Source organism: Anopheles maculipalpis, chromosome 3RL (genome assembly GCF_943734695.1).
Source record: "Anopheles maculipalpis chromosome 3RL, idAnoMacuDA_375_x, whole genome shotgun sequence".
Taxonomy (NCBI): Eukaryota; Metazoa; Arthropoda; class Insecta; order Diptera; family Culicidae; genus Anopheles; species Anopheles maculipalpis.
The window spans coordinates 4,183,542-4,209,459 of NC_064872.1; the positions used below are offsets into that span (position 1 = coordinate 4,183,542).

The following is a 25,918-nucleotide window of genomic DNA, read 5'->3' on the forward strand; positions in this document are numbered from 1 at the left end:
TCAACTGTGTTCATCATGATCATCCGATCGTTTTGAACGCTTCCCGTGTGGCATCTTCTCTCGTTGTACAGTATGAATCATTGTCAACGGTTAAGCACACTAAGGTGTGCACCAACACGTGCTGTGTTGGCAGTGTTACATTACGCGACATTTTAATTTTTACTAGAGTGTTTAATTAATGTCCGCACTTCCCTTGCTCGCGAACTAACCCGGCCCTCTTGAAGCACGGGCGTTGAGGATGGCTACGCACAACCTCGACACAACACACACCAGAAGGCAAAAATCGCTCACAGTGCTACGTGCGTTAATGCTGATAAAGTTTGAAGTAGTTCTAAAATGGAATGAATCCAAGTAAAATAAACCAGGGGGTCAACGTGTGTCGTACGTTTTGTTCAAACATTCATCAACCATACTTGGGGTGGACCTCCCCGGGGGCCGTATTTTTACCGACGAACCGCAACCACTTGTAGCGTCGTTCACGTGTCCCCGGTTGGCACATTTTTGTGTCTCTTCTCCTTCCACATTTTTGTTTGCGCTTTGGCTGCCGATCGGATGATTTTCCTGAACTTTAACGCGCGGCTGTCCCGCATTTACGCTGTCAATAGAAAGACCGGTCGGGACCCTGCAATGTGCGCGGAATGTGTAATCAGTTACATTCAAACAGCACACCCATAAACAACCCGATCAAATGTGAGAGAAAGCTACCGTTTGCTATAGGGGCGCGTTTTTTTTTTTTTTTGGAAAACTGCTTCCACATGGGCCTCCTTCTCCGGGTCGGGTCATTTTCGTAGTATTGCCTGCCTTGCCGATTATCTTCATACAATTTCGCAATGTTGCTCTTGCGGGAAGCAGTTGTGCTGACTTCCTCCCGGTTCGCATTATTCGTTTCTAATCTTGATAAATAATTGGTAAAATAAATCTCCAACATAATTTGCATACTTGAAAGTGTTTTTCTGGGGAATAGTTTCTAAAACATAATCCCTACCCAACCCCAATTGCTATGTTTTAACACAATTTTCTTCTTTTCGTCCAATCGCTCCCTCTCTGTCTTTCTTTCGCTCTCATCCACACAGCACACGTGAGTCATCTGATGAGCAGAAAGCAATACACACATAAGAAAAAAAAAACCGGCAACATAGCAACATATCATGGCCTACGCGCGTTTGCGTGTGTTTCGATACGATTCTCTTGTTTTATCTTTTCTCTACCGAAGCAAACTATGATCGGATGATTCTACGACTTGTCTGGACGGTGAGGGCATAAATTTGGTGTGTGTGTGTGTGTGTGTGTGGCAAAATTAGAAAAAGAAGACCAAAATCTCTCTCGCCTACTACCAAAAACATCCGAGCAACATGTGGCGGGGGTGGGCCATACCCTGCACAAGAACCGCAAGAACAAGAAGACATGAGACCCGTGGGTGAGAGGTTTGGTTAATGTCTCGCGTTTTATTGAATACATGTGACCGGATAAAATGCTTACCCGAAGTAACAGACGGATCTCGTTCGTTTGGCCGGGTTTTCGGTAGGTAGATGGAAAACTTTGTATTTTCCGCCCGATGTGTTATTAATCGTTGTCAGAGGCTTGGTGCTTCCCTGTACAGAAGAACCTCAGCAATGATGAGCGAATGATTGCTGCTTGCAACACAAAATCACACAAGCACACTTTCGTTTTTCACACGATTTTTCCTGATGAATGTGCAACCGTTTCGCTTCTTGGACGGGGGACTGGATAAAGCACACTTACGGTCGTACACAACCACCACTTAATTACACTGTTAGCAGATTCACACCCAGAGCGATGAAAGATGCGGAAAAGTTAGAACGTGTGTTTATTGTTATCGTACCGTTTGGATATTGCGAGCGAAAACGAAACAGACATTGGAAAGAGATGGACGCGTGTGCGGCAACTTCAATTTTCCTTCTGGTGACCGACGGCACCGCAACACCCGAAGGGAGCAAATGCAGGCGGCAAGAAAAGCTCACCGAACAGTGACAGCCGACAGCGAACATTGACAGCTGTCATGCTGTTGCAACGTTTCGCATGGATTTGAATTTTCAGTTCATTTTTGTTGTTATAAAAAATGCACTGAAAATGCAAATGTTAGTATGGAAAAGTGTACTTCGTGTAAAAATAAATTTGAGTAGAAATTATAAACTTGTGTGCAATTTTCGCTTAATTTAATTAATTTGATTCATCAAGAATCACTGTCAAGAATGCTTTAACGAACGCTTCACCGTGAATGATTTTCAAACACAGGTTATAAACGCACTGAAATCACGTTATACGAAATAAGATGCAATTTTATTACATGAGCTTGAAAAGAAACAATAATTTGTAAAAAAATATCTTAAAAATCAGTAAAAAAGTAGAGCAAAGTAATACGCACCCTGTTTTTCTACCTGTGTTTGTTATAACACGATCCATAAAGAACATCCATGTGTCTGTTCTAAGCCAAAACGTTCCGTATATTTGAATGTAATGTTAGGTAAATCCGTAACTTCTTAAATGAACAATAAATTACACAAAATTATAGTTCTTTATCTTTTTTGAAGCATGAACAGACAAGCAAAAATCATTATCTTCATACAAAATATGCATTAACAGCTAGTGCTTTTTCAACCCCTTATTTCCACTGTTCATAATACAATCCAGCTTACCCTATATGAATTGGCTCCTCCTAATTTTTGAAACGCTTGACAGATTCCAAGTGTAGTACTGATAACGTTATTTTGCTTCTATTCTTCAAGCCAGATCTGGGGTGCTTCTTCAGGCGAGAGGTTCTGCGCTAAATTTGGACCTCTATAAACCACTTAAGGGCAGCAATACGGCCTGGCCGTCCCTTATGAACAAAAAAAAACACGTAAGGGCTTCAACTAAACTCGTGATCGTTTGTCTCGATCTTAGCTACCGATAAAGACGAAGTGACGTAGAATCACAGACTGATCGTGTGCTTATTGCTTCAGGATTTTAACGACTGCTTGTAGCATTTTCACTCTACCAGAATGGCCGACAGTATGGTAAGTAAAGCAAAAGCTATTTTTCCTCCCTTGGTATAGATTCCCTAGCATCAACTTAACATCGTGTTGCTCACAGTTACAGGATCCTCTGTATCGTCACGTTATGAGCGAAGTGAAGCTCGTTTACACACACATTTCATGGATGTCTCGCTACTACTACACTTGGAACAATTATAATTCCCCGTTGCTGTATCTGAGGCGAGCGTCATGGTCGTTCATGCGGACCAATATGAATTTCGTGACGGAAACCTGGGCAAATCTGAACACGCTGGTCGCGAACGATGGTCGTCCGGAGTTGAAGGCACTGCTGAAACCACTGGAAGATCGTACAGAAGTGTGGGAATCGAGCAAGAAGTTTCTGGAGGATGTGATTCAGCGATCGGAATATTATTATGCGCAAAAATGGATTGATGATGATGATTAATAAAGTACTTTCTTGTATCGCATGAATTTTTAAACTTTACGCATTGCACTGCACTAAGCTGCGAGACACAAAGTCTTTAGAATCAAGTAAAAGAAGAAACCGCGTGGTCGCGGTTATAAAATGGGGGGGTAACATTTTAACTGCCGCCATGTTGCCATGAGTCACGCTACCAATGATTCAAGGTGGCTTAAACATTTGTGTGTGAGAGCGTGTGCGCACGTTTCACGGCATCTTTCGACCATTCACAATCGGTTCACCCTCTGTTTGCTCTTGAATTACAAATGGCTGCTGCTAGCTGACGCCGGGCACGAAAAAGTGTACAACTCACGGTTTGAATGCACGCTAGAAGATTTGAAAAAATCAGATGAAGCGGTTAAATTTTACAGTCCCTGAGTGAAATATTGCAAACTTTTTCTGGAACTTTGCAATCGTACAGTGGAAGTTTGCATTCAGATCAGTTTGCCATCAAATTACAATGGGAATGTGAACTTTCTGCTGAGCGTTGTTTACTCCAAATCGGTAATATAATAATAATTTGCGCTTAAATTTACGCTTCGCCTGTAAGAGGTTTTACGACCGATCAGAGATCAAAGCAATTTGACAACTCATCCCCACTTATTGGAATGTGCGCTCCCTTCATCCCACGTTACAATCCCTTTTCCAACCACTTTGTGCCGTATGCATGTAACTTGTATCGTCTCATTAGTTTTCTTTTCTCTCCTTCACTTTCCTACCACCATATCTCGCTTATTCTCAATGTGATATTTGCAGACTACGCCCCGTCAACGTGCGATTTGCTGTCTGCTGTAGAGGAAAGGAAGGGGGAAAACCGGTTCGCAAACATCCAAAAGTCTGGCAACCCTCTGTTACCACCTTGTACTCCCTTCCTTCACTTTTACACGTTACAAACTCTTCTCCAGAATGCGTTGCCTTGTGCAAATGCTAACTTGCAACGTCTCACTATTCTTCTTTTCTTTCCTCCGCTTGCTAGCATATCTCGCTTACTCGCAAGCTTCTACTGCGCTCCCTCCCTCCCTTTTCCGTTTTAGATTTTGGAGCCTCACACCCTTGGAACCATTGGAGCTGCCGATCATTTACCTCAAATAATTTTGAAAGATTCGAATATGGCGATGGTCCTCATCGTCTCTACAATCATACTGCTCCATTCAAGAATTTCTTACACTTCATGTAAACCAGCTGCAAATTGGGGGATAGACACACTCATTCAATATCACCCAGCACATTGCAATGTCGAATAGATTTTATATAATTTATTTTTATGCACCAACATATGACGCTAGCTCAGCTTTGAACGGATGACTAATGCAGTTTGCGAATTTCACTGGAAGTTGCGCTTCTGCCCTATGATCTCTTGCTCCATCCGGAGATGCATTGTGATGAGCAGTGTTGCGACTGTCGAACATACAGCCAACCCACTCAAATAGTTTTGAAGTCTTTCACATTAAAAACTAACCCGCCGAAGGGCATGCTTGGACTCGGCTATGCTTCTACAAAAGATACGTGACTAAGATGACGAACATCAGGCATCAGGAATTTTGTACGCTTATGATCTACTCAAAAGGTCAAACGGTCATACAGTGTCATGCACGGCTTGCACAGATCGATGAAGGCTGTAGAGAGCCGCCGCAAATGAAGTGAAAGGAATTGGAGTCCGAGAAGGAAGAGGGGAGCAGAAGGAGAAGGTGGAGCCCCATGTTTCACGACGCCCTTCCCGATGATAAAGACGGTTGCAGATCGATTTGCTACGGATAGTAGATTTGTGTGGATGTGTGTACTTTTATTTGATGGGCCAGCAGAATTGTCCAGCGAACGGCAGACTCACCATTTATTTTCCGTTCAAGGCTGCCAGGCTGCATCGTTCATCGGTTCGTATCGATAGCAGCTATAAGCGAGATGCATTCATTGCAAATTTCCCATTAGGTGGTAGGGCAGTAGTTTGAAGAACTGTTTAATCATACGAACAAATTTATTTAGAGACAGGAAACTTAAATGATCAATGATTCATGCTTATCCCAACTATGAGGGGATGACGATTTAAATTGTAAAAAGAAAATAATTACTATCGCCACATGAATCATCTGGTCACGTGTCAACTCGTTTACCATCCGCGTAATGGAGGCAATTGACTAAACCTTGTGTCCCTGCACATCAGGGAGGGGGGGGGGGGGATTAGTTGAAGCGTTGGTGTTATTCTACAGTCTCCTACCCGTGTAGGCCATAAATTTTACATGGGAATTTTCATTTTTCCGGAAAGCAAATAACTTCCGATCTGCTCGTCATACTAGTACGAAAATATCACGAAAGATGAGGCTATTTGTAGTGCAACTAATAAAATTTAGTTGAGAATTTTTAAAATTCTTCTTCTACTTATTTTATGCTTCCAAAGCGGTAACCACCTTACGGCTGCGGTGGCGTAGCAAGCGCCAAACATACTTTTTATAAAGGATTTTGCATTTTCCATTGTAGAGAACTTCTGCTTGGGCGAATCGCAAGGCAAGAGGCAAATCATTCAGATAATATACATCATCCAACAAATTTTACGGGGTATCAATTGAAAAAAATCGACGAAAACATATTTAAAATCAATTTAAAGATTTTCTTTTTACGCGTAAAGGTGCAAAACAAATTAGTCTAGGCATTCTATAAATTGCAAGTATGTACGCCCTCACTACCAAAAGATATTACAATCGCTTTATCTAAACTAGCTTTTAAATGTCCCATAATACGGATGTGTGATATTTGAGACCTTTTCTTCCGAACACTCGAATTGGGCATAACGTCATTGGAAAATAAAATCCGACATAAACGTCATAATAGCTTGTAAAATCGGGGAAAAAAGGGAACGCACATACATACATATATATTTAGGGGATGATATCACCGTCTCAGTACCGATCACACACACGCATAAATGATCGTTCCAACTAGCACACCTCCTAGAAGAATACACATGCACGTTCACATATACTCACGCAACGACGTTCCGCGAAAAAATGACACGCGTGCTAAATGTGTATGCGGCGTGTGTCTCGTCGCGATCGTACAAGGCACTAACACTGCTTCATAAGTACGAAGGATGGCAAAAATTTTGCACACAGTTGTTGTTCAATGGAACTGGTGCAAACTAGAGCAGATCGTTACCGAGCTCAGACCAGGTCACACAGGAGTTTCAAGCAGATTAAAACATGTGCACCAAATACGAAGAATATATGGTAAGTGTGTCCTGCAAAAACGAGAGAAACAAAACAGCAGCGCCATCGTACGGAGTTGACATACAACAGCGTGGGTTCTTCTTTCGGCAGGAAGTGGTGATGTTGGATATTTGCTCGTTTATCGAGAGGGTCATGCACTGCCTGCAACATCCTGTATGTAATATCAGGACGGAGTATAAGTTCGTTGTGTGGCATCAGCTACAGAGCGTGCTCAATTTGATGGACCTAGCGTTGGCACTGTTTGGACCGGAAGTGAACAAGTACTACGACTACCTAGAGCAACTGCGCGACGATTGGATCGAGTTGATGGAGTTATTCCGGGCCATGGTTTCACTGGTGGGCGGACCAGTCTATATGCTGCTTTATTTGATGGCCGTGGATCAATTTGGAGACATGTTTGAATACGAGGATATGGTTGGTTGTTTTTAATCAATGCTGTGCGGATGTACGTATGTTCGGCTGGCTGAGATGATGCCGCAATAAAGGTTGATTGTGTTTGTTGCTATGTGTGCGGTGTTTCACTGTTTGATTGATTTGGTAGACGGAAAACAGCGAGAGAAAGCTTTGCAATATTAGTTGAGATAAACTAGGACACGCTTAAATCTTCCATAGCAAATTTTGCCAATCATAAGGAAAGGAGGATCCCTTTCAATCCCCAACTCCCGTCCCGGGAAGCGCACTGGCAATTTTCCCAGCGAGAGAAGGGAAATCGATGCTGCAAAAGTGACAACGCTGGCCAGATACTGGTTATTACTTTGCTCTTACAGAGAGTGTATCTTACAGGACCGCATTTCCAATCTTGAGTTCATGTGCAGAGACCTCTTGGACGGGTTGATGCATCATGACTAAACACAAGGCAAAATGAGACTGTCGGAACTGGCTGGGGGTCCACGAGACGATAAACTTAACTACCACGAGAAACTCGAGAGGTACTTGGGGACAGGGGTGGATGTTAGTATAACTTCCTATATGTTGGATGTGTGGTCATGAGTGCCTTGAGTGTTATGATTCTAAAACTGGAAACTAGTGTTGAAACCAGGAAGAAACTAAGCAGATGCTTGGGGCCCAGAACATTCATGAGGCTACGACAGATCTTCAGATCTTCCCATAAGTATTTATTTGGCCATTGGAACATTGGGCATTGGGAGAGTCCCGAACATAATAAGTCATCAAGACACCAAGAGAGCATTCCCGCCTTTTCGTTCGATACTATTGCAGCATAATAGCAACTATTGACGATGGAAGTTAAAGTAGAATCACTTTCATTCTGAATTTTTTAATTGCTAGAAGCAAATTGGCAACTTACTCGACACAAAGCAGAATTCCTAACTTTACCTAACAGTCGAAAATATAAATGATTGAGTTATTTTAAAATGGCATTAAACCGCCAATCCTCAAAATTTATTCACACGGTCTGTCTTACGTTTTCGATTCCTTCTAAAGGAACGCTTTATTTCCCAAACATTGTCACATATTTTTCTAACCCAACCACCAGAGTGATATACATATTTTTCCGTATTCTTATCCTACCTTAATCCTTCTGCTCATCCCCCACATCATTTCACGCTTCAAATTTCCTAACACTCAAATCGATGGGAATTTCCAACCCAACCATCAACGCAACCATAGTACCGTTCAGCCTCTTACTGATGGATTCTTGCTCGATCACACGGTTGTGCACATCGACCACATCCAGTTGATCGCGAAGTATAATCTTTTGCAGCGCAAGATGTTGCTCAGTAACTTGGAAGGCTTGTTGCAGGAAATGTTTGTCGAATGTATGCCCATAATATACGATCGGAACGTTTTGCAGCAGATTGTCGTATACGGCGATGCTTGCGTGTACGCTTACCGCGTACCGTAGGGCATACTCGCCGAACGGGTCCTGTTTGGTACGGTTTCGATGCACAAAAACAGAAATTAAATCACACACAAAAGAAATGCAATAGACGAAAGCAACCGAAACTGCACTTACACTGTACAACCGTTCGAGTTGTGCTTTGGTGAGGATCATTATTCCGTCTTCAAATGCACTGCGTATAAACAAACCTTTTTCCAACTCCAGAGACACGGAGAACGCACGACGATCGTTGGCAGTCACTTGTGGTGCTTGCTGCACGTGAGTCAGCAATGTGCCGCGTCTAGCACTGAACTGCAAACCCGCTCGAGATGCAACCAATGTGCGCAAGTGGTCCCGATTGGACACGTCATCAATGCTTAGCCGGTAATAGCACTGTATTCTATAGTGCCCCACCCTCACATACACACCTACAAGATGAATAATGCAGCTTGAAGATTGAATTCAAGAATGATTCAATGTCTTTGTGCAAGTTCGATTAACTCGCCATCGGATATGGTGCAATAAAAGTATTCATCCCAACCGAGCCGGATGTAATTTGGCAACGGTTGACCTTTGTGGCTTACGACAGATTCCAAGGAGGAAACGATCACTGGACGATTATGCACATCGCCAGCGGCTTGGGTATGTTTGTTGCCGTACAATCGATGTCACTGACGCCAATGCACCCAAAAGTTAGTGGTTGATCATTGAAGTCTCCCGACGCCGCACACACATGCGCATTTCGACAAGGGATTTTGATACACGTGGAGTATTTATGATATTGTGTTCCTTCATTTTGTACATGCGCCGTTTGAATGCATCCTTATTGGAAATTGCTATGACTATGGAAAATGGAAACCAAACCTTATGGAAATTGCTTGTGACTATTGGTGATGATGGTGGTTGGTTACATCCGAATTCCGGCCATTGTGGTGATGTGGCCGTTCTATTGTTGACCTTTATGGTTTGGTCTCGACTGAAACAAACAAATATCGTAAAGACAGCACGAACATTTATTTGTCTGCGTACCATGTTCTCCAGTGCAGTCCAGCAATGACATTCCAAGCTCAATCTAGTCTACGTCCGATCAAAGGATGATCGACAAGCTCTATCCCGCAGCAGCGAATGCGACTTCACTACTCTCGAGACTGAATTTGCCTAACTCCCCGAACCCGACGCCACGCTGTCAAATTCAATGTTTAATTAGGAATTTTTGTGTGTTTGTGCGCTGCCAGCGAGACAGGTTAAGTTGCTGTGGAAAACGAAGGAACTCCTGAGCCGGGATTGGTCGGTCGTATAAAGCGCGCTTATTTATTTTTGCCAGTGACGTCAATGGAATACACGTTGGAACGATATTTGAAGCGTAAATCATATGAGCGGAAGGGTTTTGGAACGATTAATCGTTGGATGTCGTACGATCCACAAAAACGGAACGGAACCGTACCACCGGGTTTGTTTAGAACTCCATTTAACTAATGTAGACTGATTTGTTTTACTTTTATTTATTTTAAGTATGACGGCTTGCGCCGTACTGTCAACATTACATGTGATGACTATGTATATAAACTAGATAAACACTTCTTCCCTGTTTTTTTTTGCCTTAACCCGGGCATTCTTGGTTGAAATGTAGAATGATGAGGTGATTAAAATTGACAGTAATTCCGAAAGGATGATATAAGGATGTTTGAAACATTAACATCCTTTAAATCATATATCACAACCGAATTTGGTATAATTTTCTTCCTATTACACCTCGTGCGCACACCTTAACTACCACGAAGCCTCTGAAGCACCTCAGCAGCATAACTGAATTTGTTACAATTTTCTTCTTACTAGCCACCGAAGTGATCTGGTTCATTAAACACCAACTCCCATGAAATATCAATCACATCATTAGCATTAATACTCAACCATAACCACATCGCTAATTCATACAGCCAAATCTCTTCCATCTCGATCAGATGCCTGTACACGCCGAACACTTCCAGGTCATTGCGAAGTATAAACGACCGCAGCATACTGTACTGTTCCAGCACGTTCAGTAATTTTGCCCGGAAGCCTTGGTGAAAATTTGTCAATAAATATGTTACCGGTACTCGGCGCAGTAGTTCGTAGTGCAGTTCGATCGATGAATATATTGCTTCTGCATAGTCCAGTGCCGGATCGCTAAAGGGTTCCTGTTGGTTGTGTTGAAGAACAAAAAAACAAAAAAAAAAAAAAAAGAGCATAACCGATGTTAATATGTGTTTCAAAAACGAAAATCGTACACCACTAAAAACGTACGCTGAACATCGATTCGAGCTGATCCATGGTGAATGATAATGCCATGGTGAATGATAAGCCTTACACTGGATGTTAAAACACTGATGACTGGGACAAGCGAGAACACAAAATTGTTCTTTACCGTGTGGAGCCTGGATTGCTACTGTGCTCGAACCGGGTTGGTAACGCAAAGACGACGTTCAACACGCGCCAAGCAACAGACACCCCTGTTGGGTCTATATTAATTCATATTGGTGGTGGTTGACGGCAGAGACCTATGCAGCTTTAGTGGTGTGTGCGTGTGTGTGAAAATGCGCGGTATGGTATGAATCGAGACGCACACAGTCTACTAGCGGACAGTCACTAAAAGAGAACACGGCTCACATGGGTTTTTTTTTAATTCCTGCCCTGTCTAGTGTAGTAAAAGCTACAAACAAATTCAAGCTGCGGTTATTAATGAACCACTCGTCTGATAGCTGCAAATTTTCTTCCAGCGAAAGCTTATTATATTGTTTATAAGCGCATCAAAGTAATTTATTGTTGAAATTATTCGTGATGAAGTTCAAGTGTGATTGCGCAGTTGCTTTATATTTGGCTGGAAGCCCCCAGGAAGTTAATAAATCTTTTCGTGTCTCGTGCGATCGCTCGCTACCGTGAATACTGGTAGCGTAGCCTTACGTCAAGGAAGTGGAAACATATCGCGATATATCGCTTAGCAAATTTTCAAAAATGGGCTTGAACTAAAGCCTTTACAATTGCGAAAAATGCAAGATATGATCGATGCACAAAAAGTAATAAAACTCACAAAATTCCAGAACTCAAAAGCCGGCCATGGTAATGGTGTGGGCAGCCATAACCGCCGATGGTTGCTCTCCATTCGTATTCATCGACATTGGGGTTAAAATAAATGCACAAATCTATCGTGAAAATATTTTAGAGCAAACTCTAAAGACTTAAGGGACGTAAAAAATTTGGCGGCAGATTTTGGACATTCCACCAGGACTCAGCATCATCGCCATCGCCAGATCTCCGCTAATCCAATAGGACAATTGTGCCTGTGGTATTTTGGATAGTATGGTTGGAACTAAAAAATACCAAAGTGTAGGTGATTAACACAAACAAGCGCTTCGCCGAGAATGGTTTTTTGCTGCGTGATGAGCAAAGTTATTTTCTTATGGAGCGTAATGAGCGCGCTCGGTTAGGTTTGCGGAGCGATGGAGGTAGCTCTTTCCCTCACGACCCAATACTAGTCCTGTCGTATGCAGACTATACTGGCACGGCTATCTGGCACGGCTATACGGTTCTTGTGGAGGTGTGCGCAACCTTGTTCACTCAAACCCGCGCTTCTTACTGAGCGACGCGCGTTGGCTGACGATCGTCGAGTGTAGTCCGTGTTAAAAGCAAACTGTTTAGCGAAATGTTCGTATTAGTCTCGTGTCAGGTTCCCAATTAATGTGTTGGGTTGTCTCGAGGAATAAAATGATGTTGTAAAGGCTGAGCCAGCATTCTTCTTCATCTTCTTCTTGGCTCAATAACCTCTAAGGTCATGCCAGCCATCGAAATGACTTTCTACACTGCAGATAGATGATAACCACGTAGTTGGGTAGTTAGTCAGTCCTCACTACGGGGTGACCGTCCGGATGGAATTTGAACCCCGGTCCTGCCGTTTGAAGACCGGCGCCGCTGTCGCCTACACCACCGGGCCGCCCCCAGGTGAGCCGGCCTATAGCTAGTATAATCAGCACGATCTGATCTTGCACGATGCATTTTCTCGACTGTTTTTGTCATCGGCGTTCAACGCGAATCAACCGATATCGAAGTCTTATTTTGTCGGAGCATAAATGACACGATGCATTGATAGAAAATTATTCCCAAAACGCAACGATTCTCGCTAAATTAATGATCACAGTTTTAGGACTCTATCTGGAAAGCAGGACATCCGGAACGAGATGTGTGAGAAGCAAATTGGAAAGTTAACAATTGGCTCCAGATGCTGCTATTGAAAAAGGGAAAGGGTTTTTTATGGCTTTATTGCACAGTGTGACAAATTTTCCGGTATCTTTGATAGTGCGCTGCATAAATTAGAAAGGAAGACGTAAAGTACACGAATTTGCTTGTTTTGCCCATTTTTTTTTTCTTTTATTTGTAGAGAGGCTTTGAATTTCTTGAACATCGTTCGGCTCTGAACACAACCTTAAAGCAGCATAAATGTGCGTAATGGATTCCATCGTGCTGTGCATCCTAGGCTGATTGGTTGTTAGGTAGTCTTTTCGTGCACAAGAGGAGAGAAAAAGAAGTACGAAATAAAAGAGACGACTGGAGTTATACGATCCGAGACCTATCGAAAGCGTAAAAAGCTAACAATTGCTAGATGTTGTGATATTGTAGCCAGTATTGCAGTTTCTGTTGTTTGTAAAGTTAGTAAAGTTTACGTTGTAGGATTAAGAGTCAACCATTGAGCAGAGCAACCATTAGTTGGTGAACAAGAACAGAGGCATATAAGAACCAACAAATGGGAAAAAGCTAATGGGGAATTATTAAGTCAGTATTTATGTAGCATATGGTGATGACGTGCTGATAATCGAATTGTAAAACTAAGCTCGGAAAGTTTTACCGAAGCCTTTAGTTCTCTCGAGAGTCTTCTTTACTCCGAGCACCAAAATGCGATAATCGTATCCTAGTCAACGTAGAGACAGGTTTGTCGGCGTATGCTGGAACGCATGTCGTTTTACTGGAGGAAGATGTACGAGGAAGCAAATCCTTGTGGAAGAGAGGCAATACACCCTGCTTTTGGGGCAGAATTGCTGGGCTGCACACGCCAGTGTCAATGGGTCAACTTGACATCCGGACAAGGATTGGACATGAGAAACGGAGCAGATTCTCCAAGGCGCCAATGAAGGTCATGTCACTTCTTCAACGAGAGTGGAACCGAGCGTACTGAATAGGCTATTTCGAACCCAGTGGATATTCGAACATCACGGAAACAACGAAGACAAAGGGGAAGTTGTTTAATGTTTAGTGTTTAATTATATTCCACTTTCGGTCCATCGGGAACTAATTTGAGCCGGATTTTACCCGGATAGGAGTTTAGGGTTTCATTTGTTTTTTTTTTTTTTTTTGAGTTTCCATCGTACTGGCTTCTGTCGGGGCGTTGGTTGTTGAATAGCGCCTCACTTTAAAGACTCTAACTGAATGTAAAATTCCATTACATGATTGAAAATAAAATCCATAAAACTCTATCTTTGTGAGATAGTTCCGTAGCCACAAATTCAGTCACCGGAATTGTTCTACTTCATCCAAGTTGAACTTTGCTCCGCACTGTTATACCGCCGGAAAATAATAATGCATCGTTCGTCGCTATGCTGCAAAGAAACGAACCACCTAAAGTAAACGTTAAGCTTAATGTGTATTTTCCTGCAAACTGTTCACTCGACGACGCGATGACGCCAGACAAAGGTGTATTCTCTCTCTGGCGGTTTGTCCGTACGGTTTAGCAGGAGAGACCAAAAGCGAGTGCGTGTGGGTTAGGCAGAGCGCAGAGAAGAAGAAGTGTGTGCATAAATCTTCTCACGCACAACCACCGTGAATGTGCGTTTCTATGAGTGATTGAGCGTGTGTCTTCTTAAGTTCGTCGTTTTGACTAGAACAGTGACAAAAGGTAAGATTTGATGCGGCATACAGTGGTGAGTCCAATCTTACAGTGTGTGCGTGTGTCTCCGACATATACGCACCATTTATGTTTCTTTTTGTGTGACAAAATTGAATTCCACGCACACGATATGAGATAGAAAGATACAGTGTGTGTGTGTGTGAAAGAGTGAGAGAAGATCGACTGTCCATGGAAGCACCGTCCATGACCGTGGTGGAAGTGTATGCAAAAACGTTTTGCATCAAGCATAAGCCAAGAAGCACATCGCGGACCCACCGCGGACATGATTCGACGAGACAGGAGGCGCAAGGGCGCCCGCACCCGTGACAGAGGGAAATGCTATTTTTAACTCTATTTTTGTGTTTGTTGCTAAAACAAAAGAAACCAAAAAGAAAAAGCATGGCAACGCCAACTAGACGGACATGTAGGTAGTTGGATGCAAACAACTTATGTTGCGTGTTGCGTGCCTATGTGCCGGAGTGTGCGTACCAGCGTGTTAACGTTATTGCGTGTGGTGTATGCGTGTGTGTGTGTGCTTTGGAAGGCCGGCAAAAGGGCCACCTTTTCTTTGTGTTTCGAAGCGAACCGGGCGCGATGCGCAAGTGTGCGTAGATTATCGCCATACAAAACCGCTCGCTGTATGCGAGTGTATGCGGGACATCCACATTCGGTGTCCGAAGGGTAGCAAAAAGGGAGAAAAGAAGGAAGAAGAAACAAAATCGCAATTAAAAATCGTTTGACTAGTGAAGAATATTTGGGGATTTTCGGGATTTATTAAAATTATGTAGTTTGAGAAGAGGAAAAAAAAAAAAACAAAAAAACACGAGCGAGTTGGTGTGTTTTGTGGTCTAGTGATTCGGTGGTGTGCTGCTTCGTTCGCAAACAGAAAAATTGTTTACAAACAAAACAACGAAAACACTATCTTTCTTCAGAAGAGTGATTGTTAGTTACTCTCCCCCCTGCTGGTGCTGTACTACTACAATAATGACAATAATAAATGAAGGTGAGTAATTTTTCTCATTAAACTTATGCAGTGTTTTTTTATGATGCAAAATTCTATCAAATCTCTTGTTTAGTCGCTTTTGAACCCTTCTTCAACACTGCCATCAACTGAGTCCTTGAACCTGGCGGCTATAAACGAAGATGCGCTTAACACAGTCAGTATGTGTGTGTGTGCGTGTATTTTGTCACGATTGATGGTGATGTGGACCCAAGTCTCAATAAACTAACTAACAAACAATTAGATTTAATGTTACTCCCCTTCCCCGACGCTTTAGCTGGTTATATTATGCATGAACCCCGTCGTAGCTGCTTCTTTTTCTTTTGTTTTTGCAATTTTTTTTTTGCATTTGCACTGCAAAACTTTTGGGGGAGAGAGGAGCGATATCTTGGTCTATGTCCTGGTGTCTAGTTAATCTCTACTGAACTGTCCAATTATACAACCCTTATACAATTATAGCTGGATGATAATTCACAGTCATTGGACAAAAGGGGCATATCAATCTCATTCTGAATGGGAATTGAACCCAAACAAAACCGTCTTGTTAGTAATCCGCGGATCCGCTACAATTAATCCAAGAGCTTACCTGCCGATGCTATCGTTGATACGTCAATAAGTGCATAAATTGATACTATCGCGCTGGACATTCCCAAAACAAACTGATATCGCAATCTTGCAAAGTGTTGTGACTATTGGCTACTGTGTATGGGATTTTCTTGATGTCCGAAGATACTTAATTAACCATAAAAATACAACGCAAACGATGGTTTGAGTCTTGAGAGCACTCTCTAGCAAGTTCACCTTTACTGCGCTTTTTGCTTTTGCCACCCAGCCTACGTTGATCTGCGTAAAAATCGCATACAATACAGGTAACCAGGCAACGAAATCAATGCATTACTTGCTTGCTTTGATAGATTTCGGTGCTTGAGATGATGATTGCGGGTGACATTCTGCAGGGCGTGAGTATCAAGCGTCACCATCATCATCAGTTGTCGTCCATGGTTGATGGATGCAAGGCAAAAATCCGAAGGTAGATGCGCAGGTGTGTGGCGTGCGCGGTGTACAGTGAAGGTAGGAAAAAATAAAATAAAAATAAATCATTCATTTTCCACACAAACACACAAACACAGGGGTATGATGAGCTGTTTGCCACCCTGTACCGCGAAAAGCACCCTGTGTGTCTGCTTTGTTTCCTTTTTGTTTTTGCTCTTCTTTTGAGAGCCGTTTCTTTTGCCTAAACGCAATCGAACCTCTCTGATGGTGGAAGGCGCGATACATCTTCCGCTACCTTTTTTTTTGTTTCGCCATCGCTGTCTTACTTACACGTGACTGGTCGCTCTCGCTTCTTCCGCGGTGATTGCTGCGATTAAATGCTCACATTCTCGGCAGTCTCATTTTCATCTTCCCGTGCCTGGGTGTCCTCTTTCCCCCAAACCTCAATCCACACTGTGTGTCATCCCTTCGTATGCCGCCCTTTTTTTCTCGAACGTTGTTTTCTTGGCAATAGCATGTTTTTTTGTTGCTCGTGTGCTGCGTTTCATTGCGCTTTCCGTCCCATTCATCCCGCTTCGGGGTCCGGTTGGGCTTCCGCTACAGAAGACATCCCCTCACACACAAACACACACACTCGCTTAGCGACTGTGGCGTGGACTTGAATCGGCAAAAAGGTAAAAGGCGCCGCCCGCACTATTTCACCCATTCACCACTATCGGCTTCTCCTCCCCCTCCCCAACCATAACACCGTTTTTGTTGTTTTAGCGCGTCGCAGAACAAACTTCACCTCGATGTTGTGTTGTGCGCACTCAAAACTCTCTCTCTCTCTCTCCCCTGACATGGATCAACTCCTCTTTGGGAGGTGTGTTATGCTTTGGAGTGAATTTTTGTAATCGGTTCACCAACATGCAAAACAATTTAATGGCAAAACGGGGTGAAATGGCGCTGCAAAAGCTTTAGGTCTTCCTTCTAATAAGAAACCTAAAGCCTAGCAGCTCTTGAGGGTGAATTTTGAAGTTCAAATACCACTGGAAAACATCAGAAGACAGTTTCGGATCAATACCCGTTTATTCGGGGTGTTGGATTCTGGGCCCTAGTGTGATTTAGTGGTGACGATTCCTTTGCGTGACTCGAGTGACCGGACGTGGATGTTTCGTAACGAACAAAATGGGCCCGCACTCACTGGATAGGAAAGCGAACAGGCTTCATACTGTGCTGCTGTGTTGTGTGGTCATTATTGCGCCAACTCGTGGCGGCCAAATAGGGCACGAATGAGTCAACGAGCCCCCATTCTCCCCCACCCTCGAGAGTGGTGCGGCACAGTGGGAAAGCAGACCGAAGAAGAAGGTGTCGGATATTGTAGCTTTTTGTCTTTTGTATATCGCTCGCTGGTCGATGGCCCCACGAGATATGCCCTTCTTCGATTGTGACCCTGTGTGGTTTTGGTGCGCGAATGCCTGGCACTTTGCGACGCATGGACGCATGAACTCTTTAGACGACATTGTACAAATATTCCAAAGGGAATGCCTTGCAAAATAGGCATAGATGAATGTTATTTGCAGTTTACAAGAAGTCAGCCTCGTAATTCTACATAATATCTAGCATGATATCTACCTTTTCTTATTAGATAATTTCTTGGAGCGATGTGAGGGATGCATCCCGTCTTATTCCACCCCCTGTGTACGGGATAATGCTACACATTTCCAAACAATTTTCCCTTCACCGTGTAGTCGTGCCCGGAGGCTCATCTTCTGACCCCAACTAAATGCCTGGGCCGAGTGTATTTGTGCACAGCAAAGCAAAGTGAGAGCGTTTTTGGACAAAATCCGATGGTTTATGCGAACATTGGCACATCATGCGACGATGCGCTGGTCGGTCCGTTCCATCCGCGCCTCCTCTGTGCGTCTCCTCCTCCTGGGGGGAGGACCATCCCAATGTTTGATGATGAACCTTCTGCGTGTATCGTTTCACGATTCACGACCAACCAACACAAACGCATAGCTACCTTCAGCTACAGAGAAACATTATTGAACGCTCGTCGCTGTGTGCTATCGCTGTACGGGTTCTCCACCACTGACGGCCCCCGGGGGGGTGGTTCGATCGTTCGGTTCGGCCGGTTTCGCTCACCGCTCCACAACTGTGTGCCAGCGCCACCTTCACACACACCCTCCCTTCTCCTTAAGCCCACTGTCCATCTCGGCTAAAGATGGTGATGATGAGCAACCGCCGCCGTGTATTGCTTCTTCATCGAGAGGGAGGTTTTTATAAGCGGAATTTGCATAAAGTGCACCCGCGTGTGGAGATGAGAGTGTGGATTGAACGGAACAGCTGCAAACGCGGGTGCTGGGGCTTTTGGGGGTGGATTCTCGGTATGGTATGGTGAATAAAATTGCACCGAGGGAAAAATGTAGCTCAATTTTCCCGCAATTTCTTGTCTGGAAGGTGAGAAAAATCACACACTCACTTGGAGGATGTAATTTTCTGAATGTTTTTCGTCCAAATTGAATGTTTCCATTTTATATCATGCTGTCCAAAAAGCTGACAATCGTACGTTAATTCCATAAGAAATCTTTCTTCCCGAATGTAGCAAAATTTGTGTTTAAAATTACGAACATGGAGTGGGACTGTGTATAATACCGGTTGGGAAAACTGGTGGCAAATGTCAATCAATCTAGTTTGCGTGTTTTTCCCGTAGCACATACTACTACGATGATGGCGATTGGCGAAGATACACTCGGTTGATACGGAAAACGTTGCGGTCGTTGATGAGAGGGCGTATAAGAAGGAGAGCGAGAGGAGGGGTGATTCGAATACAGCAGAAATGTATGCAAGGGGTTTATGTCACGTTTTCGCGTCACCACCACACACTTCCTTTCTCCTACCTTCTCCATTCGGTCATTTTTCACATTGGCAAGGGTAAAACATGATTAAAACCGTGCCATCAGGCCGGAGCTGCGCATCTTTCGCTTCTGCACCGGTCTCCCTTACGCCTTTCTCCTTCTTTTCGGTTCACTAATTTTGAACGCATGTTTTGATTGGCACATCTCTTGCCTTTTCCTCCTTTTCGAAACCCTTAACTTGAGTTTATCTAATGTTTGTGGCAAATAATTATCTTCCCTCCGACGCACCTTCGTAGGAGTTGTTTCTGGGTTTTCTACGGTTCTGGTTTGCTGGTTTTCCAGCTCCATCCCGATGTGATATTCAGCATTTGCATATCGTTTGCAGGAAACTGCGTAAAAATCGCACGCACAACGCTGAAGAGGAAGAGCCATTTTTGTTTCTATTTTGCCCCTCAAAAAACACCGAAACACTTTTCTTTTTCCACGGCAAGTGAAAATCCGTGATCGATCTACTATACCAGGAGAAGGTGTACCAGTATGCTTTCGGTTGTGGAAAATTATTCAGTAATGTTTCCATGGCAACGAAGGAATGACTAATTGGTGCTTGAAGAGCTTTTGTCTTTGGTCTTTACTTTTGTTAACGATTTGACTCAAACCCTCTATGAACTATTCAACCAATATTGAATACTCATCGAAGATTCAATGCTTAATATAATTAAGAATATTTGAATCTCGGTCAAAAGGGATTTGATTCTCAGAAGAATGAATCAATAAGCATAAGAGGCACACATTTTTCAGGCGGTCCGGTGTTAGGGCGACAACAGTGCTGATATTCACGCGGCAAGACCGGGGTTCAAATCCCATCCCGGACCGTTTCCCGTAGTGTCTGGACTAGTGATGGGTACTCGGAACCGCACCCAGGGCTACGAACCGTTTCCGAAAAACGTAACTCCGGCTCCGATTCCGGTTAAATCAAAACCACGGATCCGCCTGGAACCATCCTGAGCCGTCGGGTGCCGTCCGGAGCCGTTTGGAGTCGTCCGGTATCGTTTGGAGCCGTCCGGAGCTGTAGGAATCGTCGGAATCGTCCTGAGCCTCTAGCCGGCAGCTGGAACCGAAGCCGTTGAAGTCGATGGAGCCATCGGAGCCGTCCAGAGAGTCAGATCAGAGAGCTTTTGGAGTCAGATCAAAGTTGGTAGAGTCATTCGGAAGCGATACTGTTTTTTTTGTCGAATCACTTGTGTGGACTTGACTATCCAATTACCGTCAAGGAGTCAGGAGTCTAATTGTAATTTTTAATTCCAAGCAAAGATATAATAGTAGATATAGTAGATATAGTATCTTGCCCAAAAATATTGTAGTAAAAAAAAAGAAACGCATAGAATTGAAGAATAAACAAGAGGTAATCGACTCTCAAAAGTATTAAGTCATTTGTGACCCAAATTCCTACATTGAGATCATCTACTTTACATAGTTCCAATGACTGCAAGAAATCGACTCATAGCTAAGCTGAATTATTCAACTTAAAATGATTATTTATTCTAAATTAATCATGGTACTTCATAAGCATTAAAACAAATATTTCCTCTACTTAGAATTACGAACAAGAATCTGGATGAATCTCTTCTACATAAAAGGGCAAAGATTTGTTGTGTGCATGGATCGAGCCGGTAATTTGCAGCTGCTGCTGCAAGTATTCATAATTCCTAATGGGGATTGCTTTTAGCCGCAACAGCTGGGTTTTGTTGAAAATAATCGACCGAGCGTTTTGGAAGAGCATCAAAGCTTTGTCGGACCATTCTATCTTTACTTCTTGCTCGGAAGCTCCCGTTGCATTAGTCTGGAACTGCATTCAAAAGCGAAGGGTATAGTGGGGAATAACTTTCCTATGCTATGCATACACACACATATACATATATAACACGCTCCCAACTGGGCTTCTGTTTGTTTCTGGACAGAAGAAAAAAGTCAAACCGAAAAGCTCTACTCCAAGGACCAGACCAGGCCCCATGTTGAATGTCCTTTTGTGCGCCGCATGTTTTTAGTGTTGGTTTGGTTCGTTGGGAGCGTTGTTTTTCACTTCCCCCCACAGCTCGTACAACCGTACAGTAGCTAGTAAATCGTTAGTCAAAAAGGACAACAGGGGCGCATGGACGACCGAGTTTGTTTTTCGGTTCGGGGTTGTTGTTTTTTTGTTTTTATTCCCTTGCCGCTCAGCTCGAATCGGTAAACGCAGGCTCCCGAAAATTGCTAAGTAATAAATTTAATTTATGTCCGTCACGTCCGGACGATCCGGGCCGCCTCCACCGTTTTGGGGCTTTTTCTTCCACACACACGCGAGTGGTGGAAGCCATGTTGGAATTTTCCGACCATCCGTGGGAAATGGCCGTTACCGGAGTAACTGTTGGGGATGTGTTTCTTGCCTTGCTTTCGGGCACCCGTTTCGGTGGTGTTGGTGCATATGATGCCATCTATCTGTATTCGCCAATAAATGGGACGAGCATCTTTTGCTGTGCTGGCAGTTGGACGGTGACATTGGTGTTTTTATTACTGTCCCCGGCGGTCGTTAGTCTCGCAAGGAAGCGTTTGCTACGTTGGTCGGGGTCTGGTTTTTGGATTCTGTTTGTCGTGAGCAAAGTCGATTATTGGGTTTTCTTTTCTACATCCCGAACTTTCCTTATCGTTTGAAGTTGTAAGTTTTCTATTGTGACTTTTTTGCTGTTATAGACAGTCCATCTCAGTATTGCTTTCTGATCTCACCTGTAAAACTGGGCAAAGATATGTTTAGCTATTGCCACCAATTCCCATAAGGCACGTCAAATGCTACGGCGATTCTTTAGTGGACATCTGGGTGGGGATCATTGAGCTTCTTTCCAGCAGATGTTGGAGCCTCATAGTCACGCTCCTATCGCCAACTCACGAAAACCAACAGTTGGGTTTTATGGTACCAGCTGTGTGGCATCATTGTTTGTTGGGGGCATTTGAGTAAGAAAAAAAAAATCCTTATTAAATGGAGCATTATTTTTAAAACATAAGTCATTCGCCCAGAGTTCGCCGGCGTGACGTTAAAAGGTCGTCAAGAAAAGAAGAAACCTTGTCTAGGGCGGTTGGGTTAGGTAGGTCCGGATGGGATCTGAACCTCGGTCCTGTCGTGTGAAGACAGGTGCCGTTTTCGCTTCACCATCGAGTCGCCTCTATCTACAATCGCCCAAAGGTGATAATGTACACCAGATTTTCTAAATATTGTTCTACATTATCCACTCAACCTTGTCAAGAACTGAGTCTCCCTCTGCTGTATTCATCTGCTGTTGTCCGCTGTATTTATTTACTACCATGAATGATGTTGAGGATGCATAAATTATTTACCAACAAGTTAGGAGTGCTTTAATTATTGAAATCCTTACTAATGCTCCACCAAACGGCAAACTCTCATCTCTTCGCCCATCAATATCCCAAACCCGTTGCAGTAGAGTAGTGCACAAAACAAAAATTAAAACAAATATTGCATCACATACAAAATGCATTCATGTTGCAAAAATGCATGCAAAACATCGTCCGTGAAAGTGAAACAGAGGACGCTAGGGCGGGATTTTTCGAAATTGGAACACACGCACGTACCTTCTCTGGCCGCCACTATCTCTCCATGGACAAACGGTCAGGCCCTGGAGTGGTTGTGACTAGGAATAGTTGACATTTTTCCTATCGATCGTGGTGTGTGTGTGTTAGAAGCATTTCTCTCGGTCTGTATGCACACCAGGTTGGGGTCGTTTGATTGTTTTATATCCCCTACTCGTCCTGTCGTCCTTTTTTGCTGTTGTTGGCGCTTGCACATGTTCGGGGGAGGGTTTGTGGCATTTGTATTGTGTGCACATCGATGTGCAATTGCAACGCTCCAACAAAGAAAAAAGCAGACGCGCACATTCCACCGAAAACCCTTTTCGGTCCGGTACCGCAAGTCGTTATCTTTGTTTTTGGAGACTAGTAGGCTGTGCTGGTGGTCGTCGAGCAGCAGCAGCAGCATCAGCAGCAGCAGTTGTCGTCGTCGTTGGCAGAAACGATACAAGCCGTGTGTCCATGGATGACGCGTTTTGGTGCATAAATGCGTAATATATCATTTTGCCTCGATGATGCCGTACCGTGGAGATGTTATTCGGTTTGGGGCTTTTCTAACGCTTGCTCTCTGCACTAGTAGAGAAAGAATTCCTACGCTACCATATCGCCAATACTCTCCAATCAATAAACTCACCTCTACCTTGTCGCACTGTCGCACATCGGTGAGGCCAAGTGACTAGCACTCCGAGAACGTTTTCGCTGGTTCTTGTTTTTATGTGGTGTAAAATTGTTCCCTTCCGACCGACTTCAGGACCGACCGACCAACCACCGATCCAATCAGGCAAAAATCGAATGGAAATTTATTGACCCCTGGCATCCCTTGCTGTCCAGATAGTTGCGCGTGTTGTGTCCTTCTGTTCAGGAATATGTGGCTGGTGTGTGTGTGTGTGTGTGTGTGTGGATACGCTTGTCTGCCGAGGTCTGCGAGCACCTGGGCAAAAAGTGAATCCCGATCGGGAGAGCTTGAGACGACAGACTTTTCCAGCTGAAGCTGTGGAGTACGTGAAACGCGGCGTGTCAGGTGAATTTTCCGGCTTTTTCATTCGCTTCAACAATTTGCCCGTGTCGGTGGTGTGCTCTAGAGAGATGAGCACATTTTGTTGCACCAGGAATGGACGATCGCGTGACCCGATCCGCAGGATGGTTAGGAAGGAAGGGGTTTCCCTCGTTGCGCAATCGAACGTTCGATGGGTTTTCGGGTATTTCTAACGCCAAAAGGGTGGTAGTTTCCCGAAAATGTGAGAGTCCAGGCCAGCGTCCGTATCGTTTCGCGCTTCTTGCACATATCCTATAGTATTCTATGATGGTATGATCTGCCTCCTACCTCCTACCGGTCTTCGCAAGTCACAAGACGACGAATGTAAATTGAGAGCTGCAGTTGCAGTGAGTGCGCCCTGTACCAATTTCCGATCGGAATCGATAACCGTAACGATTAAATTCGTGGTTTCTCGATTCGTGGACTGGTAGACAGGCGCTGTGACGTTTTGTCCTGTAAGAGACTTACAGTACTGAAGAAATCATTCGTCGAATTATTTTTAATATTTATTTAATCCAAGCTTTGACTTGACTTGATACTAAAAAGTAAGCAAAATTGCTTCTACCCACGGACAAAAATAGAAAGAACGTCCAAGTTACATATCTTTGTACATGTATGTGTGTATGTTGGTTTGAGTCAATTAATTTTCCTCTCATTAGCAAAACATTTTTCTCCAATTGCTGTTATTTTCCCTCTTTCACTTCTCGTTCTTTCTTTTCCTTCCAAGGAAAAGCTTTGTGCGCACTCGCGCTCTCCAATTTCGCCAAGAGAAAGAACATCGCACACAATTTTCCATTAGAGCTTTTACCGCTCTCTCTCTCTCTCGCTCTCTCACTTTGTTTCTATTTGAAAAACTGCGTTTTCCCATTTCTACACACACACATACTCGGTGAAAGAAAATTCTCTTTTTCTCACGCGCGCTAAAGGTTCTCTCCTGGCGAGTGTGCGAACAGTTTTCCTTAATTTTCACCCCGCGGGAGTTACTTTTTCCGGGATGCATTTCTTTTGCCTGTGTTGGAAGTGTTTTCCTTCTCTCTCTCTCTCTCTCTCTCTCTCTCTCTCGCTCTCTCTCTTTCTGACTCACGTCTCTTTGTTGAAGCGTATTTCGGCCCGGCAAAAGCTCCCGGCAAAAATTGAACGAAACTTTGGAAAAAAAATGGTGACCAGGACACTCTTTCCGTTCCTTCAACCTTCTCACCGGCCACGCTTAGAATATAGTGACTCCTTTGTCGGAGCTACCCAAAAGGGAGCCGTTGCAGGAGGAGGAGGATAACAAAAATGGCGGCCGCCATCTTGATTCGTGTCCTGTCACACAGTGGGGTGGGGGAGAGTTAGATTTCAATAATCCAACGTTTAAATAGGCTTAAACCGGGGCTCCAAGCTGTGCATGTGCAATGGGAAGCGTATAATATTCACACCTAATAATCGCTTCTAATCCGATTTTGTCCAAGAGCAGCGGATTGGGGGGATAACGCCGTTAGAATGTCTGTTTTCCTTGTTTGTTTGTGTGTATGTTAATTTGCGAAAAACTAACCAGTGTGCTGTATTTCATTCGAACTACACACATTTCACCCTTATCGAACGTAACCCCGTAGACTATCAATTACAGTCGTTGTATGTGTGTATGTGTGGAGCCGTACGTAAACAAACAAACAACAGCTGTTATTTGTGGCCACCAAGCCCCCCCCCCGCCCCCACTTTTGATGCACTGTTGCTTTTTCGGTTGTTGCTGTTGAGAAGGTCGATGACGTCACCGATTGTGGTCGTTAATAGTAAACAAACACATTGTAGAAGGGGGTTGTAGTAGGCTAGTCGGTTGAGGACAGGCAGACCAAGAATTTCCATTGCTAATTTTCCACTCCCATGAAAAGTGTTGCCATGGCGAGAGGGAGATGCTGTTGAAAAGTTGTCTGAAAGATTAAATGGATTTAGTAAATGATTTTTATTCTCTCTTCTGAAATTTCTCTTTCTTTAGCTCATTTTATTTGATTCGTGTTGCACTATTCATAAAG

The 25,918-nt window shown here is 43.7% G+C and overlaps 3 protein-coding genes across 3 annotated transcripts in view; 1 reads left to right on the top strand and 2 right to left on the bottom strand.

Moving 5' to 3' along the window:
• LOC126564216 (uncharacterized) overlaps positions 1-25,918 on the bottom strand; it is a 444,146-nt gene that overhangs the window by 22,098 nt on the left and 396,130 nt on the right. The gene's annotated exons all lie outside the window — the stretch shown is intronic.
• On the top strand, positions 3,003-3,441 carry LOC126566015 (uncharacterized). The gene is made up of 2 exons (XM_050223214.1): positions 3,003-3,017; positions 3,094-3,441. Exons 1-2 carry the CDS (start codon positions 3,003-3,005, stop codon positions 3,439-3,441), a joined length of 363 nt encoding a protein of 120 aa, XP_050079171.1.
• LOC126566016 (uncharacterized) lies at positions 8,236-8,688 on the bottom strand. The gene is made up of 2 exons (XM_050223215.1): positions 8,650-8,688; positions 8,236-8,559 (listed from the first exon to the last, which is right to left on the bottom strand). Exons 1-2 carry the CDS (start codon positions 8,686-8,688, stop codon positions 8,236-8,238), a joined length of 363 nt encoding a protein of 120 aa, XP_050079172.1.

Bases quoted from the DNA above. Each gene is read 5' to 3' on its own strand.
- LOC126566016 (XM_050223215.1), bottom strand. From the start codon at position 8,688: ATGATCCTCACCAAAGCACAACTCGAACGGTTGTACAGT. The intron at 8,560-8,649 runs GTAAGTGCAGTT...CGTACCAAACAG, and splicing joins AACTCGAACGGTTGTACAGT to GACCCGTTCGGCGAGTATGC.